Source organism: Carassius carassius, chromosome 33 (genome assembly GCF_963082965.1).
Source record: "Carassius carassius chromosome 33, fCarCar2.1, whole genome shotgun sequence".
NCBI classification, from domain to species: domain Eukaryota; kingdom Metazoa; phylum Chordata; class Actinopteri; order Cypriniformes; family Cyprinidae; genus Carassius; species Carassius carassius.
In genome coordinates, this window is record NC_081787.1 from 19,479,336 (window position 1) to 19,501,345 (window position 22,010).

Consider the following 22,010-nt stretch of genomic DNA (forward strand, 5'->3'; position numbering starts at 1 on the left):
TTAGATGAACGTTGAAAGAAAATATTTTAACAACTTTAAATAATGTTCTAATCGTGTCAAGAAAACGACGAAAATTTGAACTTTCTTAGAACATTTAAAATAAATATTCAATGAAAGTTTTATACTGGGTGATATAGCCAATAGAACGTTGTAAGAAGTGTTTGTAACCTTTAAATAATGTTACGACAAGAAACGTTGCCACAACGTTTTTATAACCGAAATTAGTTCCTCGGGTAAGTCAGTTTATTTGGAAAAAAAAGGACAGATTGGGCATCCATGTCAACCTGAAGGGATCTCACTTCATCCATCCACAAAAAATCACTGCCACATCAGTTAATAACACTGAACTGAAACCGAGCTTGAAGCAAAAATAAATAGACCTAAGTTACGGTAACATTTGAGCAAAGATATAAACTACATTTCCCATAATTCCAAGTGATGACGCTTTTACCAGCATGGCTGCTTACAGTTGTTGTCACACTAAAGTACAGTCAAGTGGAGACCTGACTGTTTTTAAAACCCGAATATATGCTTTTAATCTTTTTTTGATAAGAAGATATGGAATTCCTGATATGGATTCAGGAATAACATGTTAGTGATCTTATAGAGATGACGTCTCTGTTTAGATCCCATGGGCTCTTTCTGCCCTTTATTAAATGCTTTCCTGATATTACATTATACCGTGTTAAACGCAGATCTCAGGGCTGCATCACCACATGTAGAGTGGATTGATAAGACACAGATGGAAGAAAAGCTCCTGCTGGAGCATCAATCCTGTCAGAGAATTCAACTCTAATGTATCTGAGAAAGTAAATTGTGTTGCTTTGACTTGTTTTTGCTGGAAGTAAATACATATATAACATATATTAATCTAATATGTTTTTACAGTGGAACTTTGGTATTTTGGTGGACACTTTTTAGAGATGTATTCCTTCACAGTTATAGAAAGCGGATTTCTAAACTGATGGGCTTCATTGCAACTGAATAATGAATTTAGCTGGGTTTGTATTTTCAGGAGAATCTTGACATGTGGAGAGAATTCGAAACTTCAGCATTATTGCTTATATTGATCATGGCAAGAGCACTTTAGCTGACAGACTTCTGGAGATCACAGGTGATTTTCAGTAAACAACTATCACAGGATTTTCTTTAATGTAAATTATGTGAGTTTTGAAAGCATTACGGTTTATAAAGTCTTTGTTTCTTTGTATTTGTTGCAAGAGCAGGTGTCATTGCAAAGACAGCGAGTAACGAGCAGGTGCTGGATAAACTGCAGGTGGAGATAGAAAGAGGAATCACTGTTAAAGCACAGACTGCATCATTTTCAATGAAAATATGCGCTTAGCGGTGTTATTTTAGTATTATTTATATACTATTAAATAATATTTAAACATTATGATGTGTGTGTGTGTGTGTGTGTGTATACCCCTTGCAGAAAATGTGAAATATTTTAACAAAAGAAGAGAGATCATATAGTCCACAAGACAAAAAAAGCTGAAATTATTAAAATAACCCCATTCAAAAGAACCTTTTTTAATAATTGTATTTTAGTGCCTCAATTGTCCTCAGTGTGAAAAGATGTATCTCAAAATCATACAAACATAAAATATATCATGCATTTAGTATGATCTCTCTTATTTTGTTAAAATTATTCACATTTTCACAGATTCTGCAAGGGGTTCCCAAACTTTCGCATTACACTGTATATATATATTCAGTTTTCATATTTTAGTAATTTGTTGAGTTTTTTTTCTTTCAGTTTCAGTTGCCATGATAACTTCTCATTTTTACGTTTATAGCTAAAGTTTATAGGTTAGGTTTCGTCTAATATTTACATTTGCTTTTATTTCAATAAAGAAAATAATTTATGATTATAACATAGCACATTGTACATTGTTATTAGCATAATTACACTATTATAATGCAACCTTTCTTAATTACCTTAAAAATAAATTAATCTATGCATTGTTTCTTTCATTCAAAGGAAATTCAAGCGCAAACAGTTGCCAATTTCTACCTGGCATTCGAGGCTCAACTGACAATAATCCCTTTAATAAACAAGGTAGATATTACAGAAATCCTTTCTGATCTTTCCTTTAAATGTAGTCAACATTTTATATACAGTAAGCAAGTTAAAAACATGATGTTTCATCCCAGTCCTTTGGATAAATGATAGAAATTTCTTTGTCATTTTATGTCAGTTAATTACAGAGGCAGGACACAATTTAATGTGTTTTTTTATTGTCAGATTGATTTGAAAAATGCTAATCCAGAACGAGTGGAAAAACAGTGAGTGTCATAAACTGATTCACTTTTCTCCACAAGAGAACACTGTGAGACTGTAAGAACAGCACAAACTATGTAGGAGTGATTTATTGATTGTATTCGGCCATCTTTGAATTCATAAGATTGTATCAGACTAAAGAAACAGAATGACCCCCAGAGCCTAGATTACATTTTTCTAAACAGGATTCTGAAGAGGGAGAGGCCGTCAGTAATGAATCATACGTTAGAGTTCACACAATAGAGAGAATATTTTGAATCCAGATGTGTGATGTCAGGAAGAACAGAAGTTTCATGATACAGATGTTACCAGAGTTACAGACACCGGGCTCACAAAACCTGTCAAGAATTCACTTCAAAAGACAAAAATATTTTTTTGTTTTATGTTTGTTAATTTATATATTTGAAGAAATGGTGCCTGATTTTGATATATTAGAGAGCTCAAATATAATTGCTTTGTAAAATTATGTGCAAAACAGTTGAGCACATCAACAATATACATTCAAAGGCTTTGAAAAAAATAAAAAGTGTTTGTGCTCGGTAATATTGCAACCCTTTACATTGCAAGATCACTCACATTTGCGACTAAATCTTCACTCTGGGCGACTAAATGATGTCTATATATATATATTAAAGATTCATAAATCCCTGAATAATTATTATTTTTCAATTTTAGGAAATAGTTTTGAGGGGTGGGTTACGTGATCGCAGGGATGAAGGAAGGGAAGGAGGCTCAAATTGGAGACACACTTTACCTCCAGAAACATCCTGTGTATGCCAAAATTGTGTATGCCAAAGGTTAGGATTACAGTGTTGTAAATCTGGAATGTGTGACACTTTCAGGCGTGTAACCTATGGATCAGTCAGAATACAGAGCCCTGCACAGCGCTGTGGAAGGAACTGATGCTGAACGACTCCAGCGTGACGGTTCAGAGGGACAGCAGTTTAGCTCCGGGGGCTGGATGGAGGTATATACACACACACACACACACACAGACAAATCAGTGAGAGTTTAAACCGTTGTTTTACAACCCGAATTCCGGAAAAGTTGGGACGTTTTTTAAATTTTAATAAAATGAAAACTAAAAGACTTTCAAATCACATGAACCAATATTTTATTCACAATAGAACATAGATAACATAGCAAATGTTTAAACTGAGAAAGTTTACAATTTTATGCAGAAAATGAGCTCATTTCAATTTTGATTTCTGCTACAGGTCTCAAAATAGTTGGGACGGGGCATGTTTACCATGGTGTAGCATCTCCTTTTCTTTTTAAAACAGTTTGAAGACGTCTGGGCATTGAGGCTATGAGTTGCTGGAGTTTTGCTGTTGGAATTTGGTCCCATTCTTGCCTTATATAGATTTCCAGCTGCTGAAGAGTTCGTGGTCGTCTTTGACGTATTTTTCGTTTAATGATGCGCCAAATGTTCTCTATAGGTGAAAGATCTGGACTGCAGGCAGGCCAGGTTAGCACCGGACTCTTCTACGACGAAGCCATGCTGTTGTTATAGCTGCAGTATGTGGTTTTGCATTGTCCTGCTGAAATAAACAAGGCGTTCCCTGAAATAGACGTTGTTTGGAGGGAAGCATATGTTGCTCTAAAACCTTTATATACCTTTCAGCATTCACAGAGCCTTCCAAAACATGCAAGCTGCCCATACCGTATGCACTTATGCACCCCCATACCATCAGAGATGCTGGCTTTTGAACTGAACGCTGATAACATGCTGGAAGGTCTCCCTCCTCTTTAGCCCGGAGGACACGGCGTCCGTGATTTCCAACAAGAATGTCAAATTTGGACTCGTCTGACCATAAAACACTATTCCACTTTGAAATAGTCCATTTTAAATGAGCCTTGGCCCACAGGACACGACGGCGCTTCTGGACCATGTTCACATATGGCTTCCTTTTTGCATGATAGAGCTTTAGTTGGCATCTGCTGATGGCACGGCGGATTGTGTTTACCGACAGTGGTTTCTGGAAGTATTCCTGGGCCCATTTAGTAATGTCATTGACACAATCATGCCGATGAGTGATGCAGTGTCGTCTGAGAGCCCGAAGACCACGGGCATCAAATAAAGGTCTCCGGCCTTGTCCCTTACGCACAGAGATTTCTCCAGTTTCTCTGAATCTTTTGATGATGTTATGCACTGTAGATGATGAGATTTGCAAAGCCTTTGCAATTTGACGTTGAGGAACATTGTTTTTAAAGTTTTCCACAATTTTTTTATGCAGTCTTTCACAGATTGGAGAGCCTCTGCCCATCTTTACTTCTGAGAGACTCTGCTTCTCTAAGACAAAGCTTTTATAGCTAATCATGTTACAGACCTGATATCAATTAACTTAATTAATCACTAGATGTTCTCCCAGCTGAATCTTTTCAAAACTGCTTGCTTTTTTAGCCATTTGTTGCCCCCGCGCCAACTTTTTTGAAACCTGAAATTTCTCAGTTTAAACATTTGCTACGTTATCTATGTTCTATTGTGAATAAAATATTGGCTCATGTGATTTGAAATTCCTTTAGTTTTCATTTTATTAAAATTTAAAAAACTTCCCAACTTTTCTGGAATTCGGGTTGTAAGTCGAGCAGGTATTGTTTCACTTTTTAAATATTTAAAGTGGTGAATTTCTCCCTCAGGCTGGGATTTCTTGGTTTGCTGCATATCAGCGTTTAGAGCAGGAATATAATGCATCTGTCATAGTAACGGCTCCGACTGTACCATATAAGGCTGTGCTAGCATCTGCCAAACTCATAAAGGTGAGACTCATTGTCACAATATGCTAAAAACCACCCAGAAAACCTCTTGGATAGCACTCCTCTCAGTGATATAGTACACAAAGAAAGATGAATGTTTAGGGTTGAGGAACAGATTCCTGAGTTGCGTCTTTGTTATGTAGGAACACAGTGAAGAAGTGATCACCTTCATCAGCCCTGCTCAGTTCCCTGATAAGACAGAGGTAGTGAAGTATCTGGATCCCATGGTGATGAAAATCGTCATCGCTCCGAATTACTTCACTGGGAAGATCATGACCCTGTGTCAGATGAGATTAGATCAGTCACCTTTCAGGTTGACTGCAGTTTAGCATGGTTTACTCACTCTAAGTAACTCACAAAGTAACAATCTTGGACTCTCCTAATTCAAGGATGAAGTCCAAAGCGACCAAATCTACTTAATTTGCCTCCCAGTTTCTGTGAAAGCATATTCTGAGTCTTGCATTTGTAGTGACCCACAATGCGATTCTCTGCCTTGTTAAAGAGCCACAGGGCCGTACAGAAGAACATGGTCTACATCGATGACCATCGGTTGATGATGAAGTGTATCTTCGCTCTAAATGAAATCGAGGTGGACTTTTACGACCAGCTCAAATCCATGTCGTCAGGATACGCCAGGTGAGCTCTTTGTGAAAGAAGGAATAATTTTATATAGCACATTTCAGAAACTCGCTTTACAGATACATAATACATGAAACAAATATATAATCCAAGCAGAACAAACCAAGCTAGCACACACAGTGAAGCATCTGATGTGTACAAACATCTGACAGATGCCTTTAAGATTTCAGTTTTACATACATTCTAATTCATAAACCTCTTAAAGACATTTTCAAAACATCTATTTTACATCTGATAGGAAATGTCCTATAGACGTATTGCAGATGAGCAAACACTCAAAAAAAAAATGTCTTGCAAATGCAAATGTCAAATAGACGTCTCTGTGATGTATTTGTACTATCAGGGAACATTACCGAGGCAACACAAAACAGACAAATTAACGTGAGAGATACGACAGAGTTAGGAAACATTCGAAAACGATTGTAAATAAGTGAATTTTCCTTTGTGTTTTGATATCTGGATAGATATGTCACTTTGAGTTTCTGGAAGAGCTGGATGTCACTTCTGTAAATAAATTTTTCTGTTTTCCATCATTTTGATTACGATTAAGCTGGTTATGAGGCGGCTGACCTGATTAAGATGGACTTCCTCCTCAACGGGCGGCCAGTGGAGGAACTTGTCACTATCGTTCATAAGCAAGTGTTCATAAGAAAGTGACCTTTCATGATAAAATTTCAGTTTTATTTATATTTCAAGAGGTATTTCTAAGTTATATGACCATTTAGAGGTAATTAATTACCCAAACCCCTTAAAAATGTGAATATGGCTATAAAGATCAACAGCTGTGTTCATTTTTTTTTTCTGAAAAACCACTGCAGCTACCATTTTGTGTGTGATTTGAGCTGGACATTGGCGGCATCTCGATCTCATCTTCCATGTTTTTTGATGTGATTGCTGTGATTGTGAGTGTTACCAAGATAAATTTGCTTTAAACTATGTCACCCTAAGGTCATCCAAGATGTGGAAGAGTTTGTTTCTTCATCAGAAAAGATTCGAAGAAATTTAGCATTACATCACCTGCTCACAAATGTTTCCACTGCAGTGAATGGGTGCCGTCAGAAAGAGAGTCCAAACAGCTGATAAAAACATCACAATCATCAAGAAATAATTGACACAACTCTAGTGCATTAACATTTTATGTAATGGCGTGTTTGTAAAAAATGTATCCATTATTAAGCTGTTCTTTGCTTCAATCTAAAATATGAGTCCATAATCTGTAATATTGCTTTCTCAAGTGAAAAAGTTGTCTTGTTTGAATCAGGAGAGACATACGCCCAGATCAAGCACCATTTATCAGCTGTTTAGACACTCATTCTGACGGCACCCATTCACTGCAGTGCAAGAGATGTAACACTAAATTTCTCCAGATCTTTTATGATGAAGAAACAATCTCATCTACAGTACATCATGGATGAATTAGAAGCAAAATTTTATTTTTAGGTGAACTACTTTAATATTTCTTATCTTTGTTTTCCACTTTAGGATAAAAGCATATCGCGTACCTCTTCTCATAGAGAAAAAATGTTCTTTTACTTTTTTGATTAGCTGCTGATTCTTGGTCACATCTGTCTTTCTTGTACGGTGGTGACATTACATGAAAAATGAAGCTGCTAAAGAAGCAGGCCGAGGGAGAGAAGAAATCGCACCAAATCGGAAACATTGACGTCCCAAAAGATGCTTTCATCTATGTTCTTAAACGGAAGTAGTTCCCTTAGTAACATAATCATAACAGACATCAAAGCCTGGGGTTGATTTGTGAATATGAACATGCCAATGTTAAGTATGATGATTGATTTGGAAATGCTATTAAAGTTCATATAACTAAGTGATGTTGATCTGGGAAAGTAAAGAAGGTTTGATGAATTCATCTTCATCATGTTGAAACAACACTGCAGTTCTCTCAGGAGCGGATTCAGAGTCTGCAAGCTGAGGGTTTTCAGTGGAAAACGTTTAGCCTGCGTGGATGCAGAAGTATTTGGCAGCGCTGTTTTCTTTTGAACACATTTCATTCCCATCAAGCTGCAGAGGGAGTTGCAGTGGTTGTGGATGTAAGGCTGAAAATAGTCCAGTCGAGGACATTTCTGAGTGTTGGAGCTTTTGCAAGGTGAGTCTGACAAGACTAGAACATGTCCATGTTATATTTAACTCCAAAATAATAATAAAAAGAAACATATAAGGATTTTTATAGTGCATATAGAATTTTAACAATATTTAAGGCCATTCATTTTCTTAATACTTTGACAAAATATATGACAGTTGCAATTGAGCATGCCACCTTTCTAATTAGTGGCCTGCCAAAAAGTAAAAAAAGAAGAAAGAATCTGCAAAAATATTGTACAACGCCAAGATTACCGTCATGCATCAGGGGTCCGTGACATTTGCCAGCATTCGTCAGTGTCAAAATAATAGAGATGGCCAGTCAAATCAGTTATCTGACAGCTGTTTCACCATAAAATCAAGAGAAATATCCAGGGTTGTATAAACTACTGTCAAATTTCACCCTTTTCAATTAAAAAAATGGTATTCGTATTAGAATGGTTTTTGTGTGTGTTTCTAGCTTGTGGTTAGGACTGTCATATGGACTACTAAAATAAAAATATTGTTTGAAAACCATTTAAATGCATTACGCTTCAATAAATCATTCTTAATAGGGCTTGGTGGTGTTACAATACATATCATGGTTTGCTAACTAGTTTATATCATAATACTGTATGTAAATATATCCGTGCAGCGCAAGACTTATTTGCATGTTGGTTCAATAAAGAAACACTGAATAAATTTTATATGCAGAGGAATTAGTTTATATTTAATTCATACAATGAAGTCTATGCAGTGTTTTATTTTTTACATTCAATCATTACTGATATGGAGAACATAAAATTGTACCTCATAGGGGTTAGGATTTTTTATGCCAGTTTTGGGAGGATAGTTATGATGTTGCTCAAGATTTGTGAATCAATCTACTGGGAGAGCTATGTTTCAATTGCTTGCTAGTGAACTGAAGAGGTGAATGTATGTACAACAGTTTTTCCTTAGGAATATATGGTTATATTGTTTTCCTCATAATCAATTTTGAATGTGGAAATGACTTGAACTAAGTGCGACATGTGGTACTCAAAATATATTTCGTGGACATCTTTCTGTAAGATTCATTCTGTCTGTACAAATTGAGGGACAATAAATGAAACTTTTTGTTATTATTATTATTTATTCATCCTTGAGTACAAAAAGACACGAGTGGATGTTTTGGTTTTTTGGAGTTAGTTCACATAATCTTTTAACAATTTAATGGAAAGAAATGTGTAAACCCATAAAAATGTATACTCTCGTTCCAAAAACATTCACCAGACTACAGTACAGGAGGGTTTAGTAACACCAAAAACAAAAACTCAGCACAAACTGATTAAATGAAATGAATCAATGAAATGAAAGCTCGTTTTACAATACAAGTTAAATGTCAGACTCGTGCCTTATATTTTTAAGAAAGGAAACAGCCTGTATATCACAAAGAACAGTAACTAATAGTGTTATCGAAAACAGTAAACATTAGCTGAAAGTGTTAAAGAGTGCTTCTTAGTACAATTTCCCTAAACCATGGTCTTTTCCTGTTAATACTGGCCTTAAAGTAGTTTAAAAGTGAATTATAAAGGCTAAGACAGAGATCCAGTTGGAGTATGTAAACATGGCACCATGGAAAGCAGAGGCATTTTGTACAACTTTTTATGCTGATGTTGACATCTCAACACTTTATGACCATTCAAAACTGCTGTGGTCCCTGAGGCCAGTTTTCACTCATTCACACTCATGCCATTCTGATTTTTCTGTTGTTTTTCCAGACGTCCCGTCTGGTGCGTTCAGTCCATGTAGTCCTTCACGCTGAGCATCGGCTCAACTAGCTGATTGTGGACGTGCATCAGCCCTGTAGGAGAGAAGATCCATCAGCAGTTTAGGAAATCCAGTCCAGCCAAAGATATTAAACCCCCAGGAGAGACCAAAGCCCTTAAGACGGGACAGATTGTGTTTCTGAGAAAAGCGCTTGTGATGGACATTCCAGATGGGTTTAGATCTTGAACCTGCCGTCTTTAGACAGATATTGACTTTGAGACGAGCCAACCACTAAAACTGAGATGAGATCAGTAAAAAAGATGAAAAACAAACAAACAGCTGCTCTATTGGGTTTGCTCAAAGGGGAAAAAGGGATGGTGAAAATTGTGGGGTTTGTAAGATGTTTTTAATGATTTTAAAAGACATCTCTTATGTTCACCCAGGCCAATAAAACCAATAAAATTTTATTGTATTTTTTAATAAAAAATACAATAAAACATTAATATTGTGTATTAATATTCAGTGCTGTCAAATCAATTGATTCCATCCAAAATAACATTGTTTACATAATATATGTGTGTGTACTGTGTATATGTATATATAAATAAATACACACACAAACGTATATATTTGAAAAATATTTACAAGTATATATATATATATATATATATATATATATATATATATATATATATATATATATATATATATATATACATATACATATACACACACACACGTGGTCAGAATTGTTGGTACCCTTGGTAAATATGATCAAAGAAGGCTGTGAAAATAAATCTGCATTGTTAGTCCTTTTGATCTTTTATTGGAAAAAATCACAAAAATATAACCTTTCATTGGAGAATAAGAATTGGGATATCAGTGGTGGGGGGATATCATTATGAAATAAATGTTTTCCTCAAATCTAAAGTCTTGAATGGTTATATATGAATCCTGAGGCCATGAGGATATAAAGAATTTCATGAAGTCACAACAGTACACGTCTTTATCAGATTGACAGAATTTTATATTCTAAGAGATAACTGGTAAATCTGAATGAACATGTTACTTGTTTACTTGAATTGAACTGAGTTGAAGGTTTACCTTTTAAATAAGTAACGTTTTAGTCAATTTACCAGTCCTTTGATCTTCAAGCAATCAGCTTCCACAAAAGAGCAACTTTCAATCTACGCAAGTCAAAGATTTGCCCCTCAGGCAGCAGAGTCACGTACCTTTAAAATACTTCACAGTTTTGACCCTGAGTTCCAGCGTCGCGTCTTCATCACAAACAAAAATGGTTCGTGGATGCTGCTGGAAGGCAGATACGGTCCACATGTGGTTCACACCCTCCTCGATGGCTTTATACAGGGCAAAGGCCTTATGAGCCCCTGTGATCAGAATCATGACCTAAAAATCAAAGACAAAAAGTTCAGCATTGTCTTACAACGATCAAATCCAGGACGCTGGCTTTCAGCATATGTCAAAAACTAGTTAGACTTTAGAGTCAGTCACCGACATTTCTTATGTCTAATAAAGAAATTCTCAGGTTATAAACCAAAAGAAAATATTTATTCTCATCACTGTAATAATAATCATTTTAGTAAAAAAAAATTTTTTTTTAATAAATTCTTATTATGCTTTACAATTTGGTACAATACAACTTGGAAATGTTTCAAGAGGTTCACAGTGTCTAATGATATCATGACAGTCAAGTGATGTCTGGCATCCACATCAACAAAATCATGTGACTTGAAGAACATTTTACCCAGCATCCTGTCCGTTAAAGTATTCAGGTATGTTTATGTACTTGTTTCTAATTCCAGCACAATCAGTCACACATTGAGAAACAGACACGTGTTCAGTTTAGTTCTATAACAATGAGAACATTTGTTATTATATAAAAGATAATTATATCTATCAATTACAGATGACAGATGCTCCAAACAAAAGTGTGTCTGACTGGGACAAAAGGAAGACACTGATATCACAAAGGATTCTATTGAAGATAAGGACAAAAGATGCCTTCAGGTACACTCAGATGACGAGTGACATTACTCAAAATATACTTTCGCTTTAAGGTACTTTAAACTTTGCAGTTTAAACTTTTCCATTGTGTGCCTCATTAAAACATCTGTGTCTTTTATGGCTTATGACAGATGATACTACAGAATTAATTGAATTAATTTACCTCTCTGGCATCCATCACTGTTCCTACTCCAACGGTAAGGGTCATTGTGGGCACTTTGGAAAGATCGTTCCCAAAGAAACGAGCATTGGCTACTATCGTGTCCTTGGCCAGGGTCTTCACTCTGGTCCTGGACACAAGACTGGAGCCGGGCTCATTAAAGGCAATGTGCCGTCTGGACCAATGCCTGAAAAAAAAACAAGCATTACATAAATGAGAATGATTAATAATTGATTAATGGATGAGAATATGCAATGATTCTGAATATAAAAGTAGTTGGGTATGAAAGTAAAGCAAATCACTAAAAACAGGCACTACAGTAATGAGCCAAAATGTGCTTATTAATTATAAAAACAATATATAAAATTGTAATTTTCTTTTAACTGAATTCATTACTTTTTTTTTTTTTGGAGATTTACCCCAATAAATTCATAAAAGTTATTAGCATTCTGCTCTGTACATTGTTGTCATATATCTAACAGCCTAAAGCCTATATCATATATATATATATATATATATATATATATATATATATATATATATATATATATATATATATATATATATAAATTAATGCATCACATAAAATATAAATAATTAAACATGCATATACTTTTAAAAGTTAAACTACAACTGCAATAAATTAAAACTAAATATACTTATTTTTAAGTATAAAAATCACAAAATTAGTCAAATAAAATATGTTCAAAATAGTTCAAAATAGTATTAAATACTACAACACTATATAAATAATATTACAATAACACTGATAAATATTCAATCAATTATTGCTATAGCAAGCTTAAGAATCAGTTCTGTGGCCAACAAACAGACCTTTGATTTTGAAGTTGAACATGCAATCACTATACAAGTATCGCTGACAAAAGCATTTGTTATTGCCAGTTTTGTGTGTACAGATTAAGATATGCATCACAAAGCACTGTTACTGGTGTCTCTCGATTAATCTGTGTCTGAAAAAAAACGATTTATTGGGATCTGATTTATTGTATGTACCTCCCACAAACAGCTCAATTCCACCAGCAGCAGTGATATGCTGCTCAAAGGCTTCACACTCGGCTTGCAGGTCGCTCGCATTGCCATCCAGTATATGAGTGTTCTGGGGCTCGATGTCAATGTGCTTAAAGAAGTTGTTCCACATGTAGGAGTGATAGCTCTCGGGATGATCCCTGGGCAGACCTGAAGATGAAGAGAAATGTAAACATTAATTATGATTGTACCTTTAACTATTACTTTCTACTCTAACACAGTCATAAATACTGCGTTCAATTAAAGAGAATGAATAATGGGAATTATGAAAACAAGTAAACCAACTAGATTCATTATATTGAGAATCTGATCCACAACATGCTTTGTTTTAGTCGTGAAACTAAAGTCGTGTCACAATGCAACTATAATGTTTAATAACCGTTTACTGAACTACACTAGAAAGGGATTGAGGACAGAGGGCCAGTGAGTAAATGCTTTTTAACATTGTTTTATGCGTTATTTTTTGCTGACTTGGTGCGTCGGCAGCTCTCGTTCTGTTTTGAGAGAGTTTGTGGAGGTCTTGCATACCCAGCACTTATCATAAGACGTGATCTGTGCAGTTCACACTTACCCACATACTCATCCATGTTAAAGGTCTTCACGAATTTGAAGGACAGGTCTCCATTCTTGTGATATTCGATCAGCTTCTTATAACAGCCGAGGGGTGTGCTCCCTGCAAATAATCAGATTATATAATGATCTATATACTTATATAATAATCAGAACCTTCTTGATGTATTGAATTTCCAGATTTTTCTGAGAGAAACAGGGGTGGATTTAATGAATTGGGAACTGATTGGGAATTTTAGTTTACCTGTTGGGAGTCCTAAAGTGAAGTAGCGGTCAGCGCTGGGTTTGAACTGGATGATCCGGTTGCGGATGTACTTTGCAGCCCATTCGCTGGACAGATCATAGTCGTCCAGAATCACAAGTCTCATGACTTCTCACTGATAACAGGTCGCTGCAACCCTTAAGACTCTAAAAATGAATACAGATCAATGCTTTATTGACCAGCATTGACCAATTCAGAGGATCAAGCAAAGCCCAGTCCAGTGAGGAGCAAAACAACCAAGATGCACATTTGATATAATAAATATGATCGAATAACTCGTACAGAATATAATCATAACGATATATAATCATAACACATATGAAGCAAATCATAACACATATTTGCTTTTGAACTTATATTAATGCCTTCAAATCCTCCGGCTTTATTTACAACCAAGTGTCGAAAGTTGTCGAATAACGGTTATGGGTAATAAAGTCTTTTACCTGCGGTAATAAAGCGCAGGATCTCAGCCCCGGCCGGGTGAATGGATACAAGTTTTCTTTGAAAACACTGATCATGTGATGGAGTCCCGGTCATGTGCGCTGACGATGCACTTCCGGGTTGGAGCAACTGTCCATGAATAGAGAAGGCTTTTCTCTAATATGAAATAAGCAATGTGAATGCAGTATGAATGAAATGACATTAAGTATGTAACGTTAGTAGGATATCGTTTAAATTGGAAATATGTGAATTAAGAAATATTAGTATTTCATATCGTACTGACACAGTTGTTTGATAGAGACTTTATTGATTAATCAAAATGCGTTTTATTGGCATGAGAAACTGTACATTTGTTGGTAATAAATAACAGTGCAAATATCTGTTTATCTATGTTTTATATGTTTTGCGCAGCGTAATTATAATTTTGTCCAATTTTCACTCAAGTCGTTTAATGTCCGTCTTTTTCTTCTATGCCTGACCTTGCATGAGGGCCCCAGGGAGGCAGACGGCTGAGAGGAGGAACAGAAGACGTCGGATTGAGGGATGATAGTGTGCAGACGTCTGATTCATTTGAGCGAATCGGTTCGTTTGGAAAGTTCGTGTCAACCGGTTCGAAAAAATGATCCGTCGATTCGTTTGACGCCACATGGCAGTGTTTACAGAAACAGAATCTGAACCTTTTTATCTTTTATTTTTATGGGATTAAGTAAATATTTAGTTATGTTGGCGTCACAGAATTATTAGGGTAAATCACTAACATATTGGCAGGACCAAAACGAGAGTTTTATGGCTACATCCACCAAATTTCTCAGTTTTGATAAACCTCTCGGAAAACCCTAACAACCATCAATACACATTAGCAACCGTGTAGCGGCTACATAGCTTAATTTAAAACAATTTAGCAAACGAGCAGGAATTGATAAGCTAGCCGTATCGAATTGAATATTGCTCTACTGCTGCGTTCAAACAGCACATCCAAATTGTTTATGGCTTAAGTCAATTTTAAACGTAAAAGTGAACTCAGTAAGTGTTTGTTAACGTTTGGCTCGCCCTGCCATTAACTTAGCTTCATATTGTTTGTTTATAGTTTTGTTTGTTTTTCTGCGTCTCAAAGTTAATACATAGTGGAAATTATATATTTTTTTCTCATTGTTTGGTGGTCCTTGAATTTAAAAGTAAATAATAATAATAATAATAATAACAGGCTTGAAAGTATGCTGTGTGGAAATTGTATCTCTTTACTTTCCTAGTGCAAATGTTCTAGTTTATTAATATATTGTTCTAGTTTTCGAATGAAATACTGCTATTTTAATTGTGTTTTCTTTTCGAATAAGTCACACAAATGGTCAGATCTTCTCCCAAACAAACGCGTTGCGAATCGGTTCAATCGGTTCAATCAATACAAAGAGCCTATTCAAAACAACGATTAATTTGCGAATCGGACCTCACTGGGAAGGGATGAGGGAGGGGTGGAGCGGCCGAGGAGAGGCTGTCTGCGTTCAGATGGAGGATTAAGCTGGTCCCTATCCTGCCAGCATCCTGCACCGACACGCATTCCAAACATCATCCCACACCTGTCCGTCCCGTCTGAATCAGCCGGATCCACCTGCTCCCTTCGTCCCGTGCTGGCTCTCCATCGCCGGATCCGCACCGGTGTCCTTTCAAACCACGAGGTGGGTGCAGCTTTATCTGTTGTTCTTCTGCATGTTCATTCACTGGACGTGTGTTTGTGTACCAACAAGGAGCATTTTAGAGGATCAAGGGTTGTTATTTTTAGGCTTTAGATGCATGTCCCTTGTGCGCTCACTGCTGTTCGGACGGAGAGCGAGATTCAAATCGGATTAAGATTAAACTGGAGAACCCACAAAAGATTTACCATTATTTCTTTGTTTACTAGATTAACACACATGACTTCTTCAAACTGGAATGAGATGACACTTACGGATTTGGAAAAATCTGTTCAACACACTGGATCGAGGAAACACAGACAGTTTGATCGGAGTAGCCTATGTAGGTCATTTTGGACTTCGCGTCGGACGAGAATAGGATTTTGTCATTTGTTCAAAATATTTTTTTAGTCTGATTGACATAGTAGTCTCGTCAGAATTTGTTTTAACGCTGGTTTGCACAAGATTCTTTGTAAAATGCGTATTTCCTTGTTTGAATTGGAGACTTTAGTTGAAAACTGCAGTGGCTGTTATACAAAGAGCATTGTCACATTTGTATTTTTAACGATCAGACTTGATCTTAAAACAGCACTTCTGATAAACGTTAAAACGTAAGCAGGTCTGTCACGCTTATTGTAACCCTATTTTAAAACCAATCACTGAATCGTTTTAAATGAATTAACAGTTCAACGGAATCGATTCGCTTTAATGACTCGGACATGTCCAGCGTGTGTTTATCATTGTGCAGAGAACGCTGGTTATTTTGGAGACGCGCTCTTGCACGCGATGCGGCTTTTGCGTTGCGTTTTGACTAGATATGGTTCAGACATATGCTGTGGAACCATCCTAAGATTTACTCTGTGGAGTTGTAAATCTCGTAGACCATGTGCTTATGTCTTGCAGTGGGAGAACTGCTGCGTGTATGAATGAGTGAGGTGTGGCATATGAATCCTCTTTCTCTCCCTCGCCTTCTCTGTTTTTCGGGTGCTCGGGCACATCGTGTACACTGCACTAGACTTTATGCTCTATTCCTGCTTGACGTTTAAATATGTTGAGCTTTATTTTGCATGCATTTGCATGAGTAGATTGTAATGTGCACACACGGCCATGTGCGCGCGCACGCCACAGCCAAATGTACTAGATCAGTGGTTCCCAAACTTTTCCATTCCACGACCCACCTAGACAAGTGTAATCTATTTCATGACCCACCACAATATTTGAGGAAAAAAAAGGTTGATATTACTTTAAGCCTAATCTTACTTAAAAGTTTGATGACAGAAATGAAGTATTTAAGAAAAAAAAACTTTTTATTTTAGAGTAGGCCTACACCTGAAAAAAATCACTATTAATATTTAAGTTTTAATTTTTGTTTACAGACTTTAGAATATGTAGTGTCCATAAAAACGTTAAACAGGCTCACTCCAGTGAACTGTAATCTGCGCTGCTGTGTTTTGTTGCAGAAAATGCATTCACGATCCTTCCGTGTGTGTCGGTGAGAACGGAGCACAATCCAACACTTTTTTTAGAAAAAGCATAAGAAGCAAAGCAGAACTATCTAAAACTGTTTGGAGATTAAAATAATTGTGAAATAGGTAAAAAATAATAATAAACATGTGTCTCGTTTTAAATAAACAAAAAAAAAAAAAACTGGATGACATTAAGTTCAGGCAGAAATTTATTTTAGCAATGGTTAAATTAATGTTCAGCAATATCTTCAAAAGATTTCTGAACTTTGGCAAATTTTTCTCTAAAAAGAGATGATACGTCAAGGAGTATTGCATTATTTTTTTGTGCATTTTGTTATGTGGAAATGTTTAAATCTTGTAGTGTTACAATTAACCCTGCGTTTGTGCACTGCTCACCCTGTACATGTGAAATGCTTTTTACAAACCGTTTCCCGAACGAAAAAAGTGCACAGAGCTCAAACGGACGATAGAAATGAATGAACATGGCCTACCTGAAACCGTTTTCGTAACATTTGTTTTCTGGTGTATGCAATCTCATGCGGAATATAGTGTATTGAAGTGAGCAAGTTTTTCTCTTTTAATAATGCGGACCGATTGAACCTTTTAATGACATTGCTCTGAGACCTTCACTGTTATTACAACTCGTGCGCGCCCGCGCTTCAAAACACGCAAAGCACGCGGACTTAATTGCAATTCGAAAATCACACTAAGGATATTGCAGTCCTTATTAATGTTGGTGGGCTATATCATTGTGACGAGTGGGTTCCCGGTTCCCGCCTCCTCCTTCCCGTGATTGAGAAGTTTTTAATGTGTTAGACTGGTGCCGAAGCCTGGGAGGAAGGAGGGACGCGCTGCCGAAGATCCCTCGGCACTGAGGTGAATCCGCAGTGCCATCGAGTAGGGCGAAGGAGGATGCTCGAGGCGGTGGGCTGGAGTGAGTTGCCGGGGAGACGGACGCTCCTCTTTTGTATCCTTCCGATCTCCTCCGTGGTTCTCGAGACTGGTGAGTCGAGCAGGTGTCGCTCAATTCCAATCACTCCACCGGCCTCGCACCGTTCCCACTCGTCACTTTCGTGCAGCCCTAGACTGAACTGTGTGTGTGTGTGTCATTGAAACGCAAATTTAGCTGCAGCCAAGTGACTTTGTGCGACCCACCTTGTTCCATTCTGTGACCCACAAGTGGGTCGCGACCCACAGTTTGAAAACCCCTGTACTAGATTATCAACAATAAGTCACGAGGAAGTGTGGAGAATAAGGAACATGATTATTTAGTGAAATGTGTATGATGTTCTGTGCATGCTGAGATCTAGAGACAAAACGGGCAACAAAACTTAATAATAAAAAAATTATTTAGATTAATCTTTTAAACGTTATATTTATTTTATTACGGTTTTATTTTACTGGGGTTGAACAGCAAGCTTTCTTTATAAAAAGTGTAACAAAGTGTAGGGGCACAACTGTAAATCTTTAATAAACGTACATTTGATTAATAATGTGAATTTAAATTATATTTAAAATAAGTATATTTTACTCTATATGAAGTATGTTGTGGTCACATGGTTTGAGGGGTGGTGAATTATATTTTCATTATTTAAATCTATTTATTGTATCTATTTAATATGAAAATAAAGAGTCAATCAAATGATATTATACATTTATCTTAAGAACAATCTGGTGCTGTTTTATGGCTATTAATACAACAGTATAATACAGCTTTTATGTTCATTTTTGTTTTACTGTACATTTTTTACTTTTTCCCTTTCAAATATTTTCCCAATTCTTTGGCCTCTTTAAAATGAACAAAAATTAAATATTGCTTCAAAATGTCAGCATATATGAAACACATCAGAAATCAAAAATTCTTTGGAATTATTATTATTATTATTATTATTATTATTAACCAGCTCAACCTGCTTCCTGAACCTGACTTTGGTATTTTATTATAAGATATTGTCTCACATCTCACATCAAGAATTAGCATTGTAGGAAATGTGTGTGTTCACGTGTCTTTGGATCAGGGAAATCTCCTGCTCTGTGTGTGTGTGTGTGTGTGTGTGTGTACATGTGTATTCTTAGCATTTTGTGCGGCTTCGGGCTCAGCTGATTACTCAGTGATGAATGGAGAACATATGATGTAGTTCCAGTGCAGAGAAAACGGCCTGCTGTACTTACACATCAGGAAATACAGGAAGCTCCTGTAACCCAAATTCACCCTGACTTCATAACACACACACATGCAAACATGCGTAGGTTTTTATACCTATGATTAGCGTCTTTCATGGCCTCTGGTCTTCTCTTGTCTACATGTTTTGTGTCTAAATTAACCACTTGTTTAACTGAACAGCTAATCTGAATCACTTTTTGTAGATGTACTTACAGTGTGAGTTTAAAAATCATGTTTTTTAGACTCAAATCAGCCTGTTTTTCAGAGAATATTTTTTAAATAATCAAGGATTTCAGTCCCAACTTGTCATGGACCTACGGAAATTTCTACATTCTCTAATTTCCAGATGCAAGTAATTAATAAGTGCAAATGCCGAATATTAATCTCCAAATGGTGGCTAGATTTACCAGCATGCTGGGAACTGAAAGCCCTCGGCCGCTGTCGCCGATGGAATTGAATTGAGAGGTTACACAAAAGGTTCTTTCTTTTAATATGCTAATGGACGGCTCTGACAGGCAGAATCAGGAAGAGAAGAGCGATTTAATTAGTGCTAAAGAGGATATGTGGAATCATTTTCAACAGACAACAAACTGCTGACTGGCACAGACAAAGCAAAGGAAACAGCATTATTCTAGGACCATTTATTTGGCTGTTAGTTAATAGGTATAGGATGAAACAAATCTGACCTAGTTTACAGACTGAAGCTGTGAACCGCAACACGTCTGATGCATTTCTTATGTCCTCAATTGGTGCAGTACCAAGCAAGGTTGAACCCTCGTTTTAAGAGCATATGCCACATAGTTGCGTTTTTCAAGAATGTGATGCAGCCGAGAAGATGCATTACATTTAATCTGCATTTGTGCAATGTAAAATATTAGAAATCTCTGGAATCTCTAAAATTCAGTGGCATTTAGACCTGGAGGGCATTAATAGCTTCTTTCTTTGAGTCTCTCACTGTTTAGAACTGCTCATGCAAACCTACTATTGAAAAGCAGTCAAGTAATATCAGTATGTCCTTCACAAATTCTTTTTCTCTTTCTAAATATGTCTAAATAATGATGAAATATTAGTTGTTGTTGTTTTTTAAGAATCTCTGAACTGCTGTTTTAAGAATTCACCTGTGATTAAATATTGAAATGCCATCCGTTCTTTTGTATGATAAAGAGCGGTTTGACACTCTTTAAAATTTCTCGTCCTATTTTTTCCCCAGCAAACAAGATGAGGCTAAGTAAATAAAAAAAGAATTTTAATTTTAATTGAATACTGTAATATTAAACCCAGAGACAATAGCAATAATATTTGGAGACGCAAGTTTAGCTCTTGCCAAGTCCCTCCCATTGCTGGCTTGGCCCAGTGTTGTCTTGTCTTTTACGTTCCTTGCTCTCAGTTCAAATTGGATTTGAACATTCAATGGCAGAGCCCACAGAATCATCTTCCTGATTCCATGCAATCCCTCAATCCTGCTGAAAGAGAGCGAGATAGTTGGGGGAGGGGAGAGACGGGACTGTGTCAGCTGAGGCAAAGAAGGGTGAAAATGAGGACAAATGCAATGAAAGAGTGCCTACATGGACAGTGTTCGGCATTCTGATGGAGTTTTATGCAGTTGCGATTTGCAATGGTTTTTGTTGTGGTTGCTCAGGGGTTGCCAGGTAGTTTCTAATGCAGTACTCTTTCATGAATTCTGTGTGTTTTTCCCATAATCTGTCAAAATACAATTAAAGTTTCAAAAATCCAATAGAGAGCTGGAAGGATAATGCATTTTTATAGACCACTCGAAAAAAGTTTGTATTTATGCATTTCCCAGAAGCCAATGGAAAAATGCAATTGGGTTTTTGTCAAGGGATCCAGGATGATGCTAACACAGGGGTTGGCTCACAAAAATACAGTACATCAACACTGCAGCGCTCTGTTGCATAGTCAAATAGCCACACAACTTTAAGTATCATTCATATCCAAAAAACAATCTGTGCAGGACAAAACGCATGCCAAATTGTAATGCTGTTTGGTTTTGTGTGTGAAAAGGCTGCACCTCATTTTGTTCATGTTCGTTTCTGGGTCTTGACGTTTGTAGACCTTTTCCTTCTACTTCTTTAGCAGTTTAATGAGAGCTGTAAATGTCAGAGTCACAAGCAAACATCCATTTCTGTCCCAGTCAGATAGGATAGGAGACAAACTCTTCGTTTCGCAGACACGATCTCTATTGATTCCCCGGGGACTGATTGTGTCTGTGCAGTCCAACGATCACGAAGACACGGATACGGTTTCCACATTTCCACCAGTTTATTTTCGGAGGGCAAAGAGATGCTGTTTCTGTAGAGGGGTTGGAAATGACAGTGTCACGCTGTTCAATAGGCTTAAAATAGCGTATTTTTGGAATGCCAGACTGTTGCAACACGGGTGGAGCAGCACAGGTCAGAATCATGCCTGGCCTGTTTATTTGCCCGTTCCTCATTGACTGCTTCATGACAAATTTGTTGCTGAGCAGGAATTCTGCTGTATTGCGGCAAGGTGCTGCGCCGCCCCGCTCAGCTGTTTTTCGTAGTCCTTCTGTTTATGTTCTCTAGTTTTCGCACCTTTTTCCAAATCGTCCTCGTCCCCATCTGCACGCTCTGTTGTGTTTCAAACCTTTTTCATTCTTTTATCTCTTGCTTTTTATGTCTGTTTCCTCCTCCTTTGCCTATGCTTACGTCCACCCAGAAGAAA

The 22,010-nt window shown here is 36.8% G+C and overlaps 2 protein-coding genes and 1 pseudogene across 2 annotated transcripts in view; 2 read left to right on the forward strand and 1 right to left on the reverse strand.

Moving 5' to 3' along the window:
* Positions 1-609: 609 nt before the first annotated feature.
* LOC132114141 (translation factor GUF1, mitochondrial-like) lies at positions 610-7,839 on the forward strand (annotated as a pseudogene).
* Positions 7,840-8,953: 1,114 nt separating this feature from the next.
* LOC132113921 (glucosamine-6-phosphate isomerase 2-like) lies at positions 8,954-14,146 on the reverse strand. The gene is given in 8 exon segments (XM_059521979.1): positions 8,954-9,599; positions 10,738-10,912; positions 11,694-11,863; positions 11,866-11,877; positions 12,705-12,887; positions 13,309-13,410; positions 13,552-13,715; positions 14,013-14,146. Coding segments are annotated over 7 exon segments (831 nt in total). The 5' UTR covers positions 13,676-13,715; positions 14,013-14,146; the 3' UTR covers positions 8,954-9,534.
* A 1,300-nt stretch (positions 14,147-15,446) lies between these two features.
* The window catches only part of LOC132113922 (FERM and PDZ domain-containing protein 4-like), a 45,885-nt gene continuing 39,321 nt past the window's right edge, over positions 15,447-22,010 (forward strand). Inside the window, exon 1 of the mRNA XM_059521980.1 lies at positions 15,447-15,683. The gene's annotated coding sequence lies outside the window, so the exon portion shown is untranslated. The remainder of the gene's footprint in view (positions 15,684-22,010) is intronic.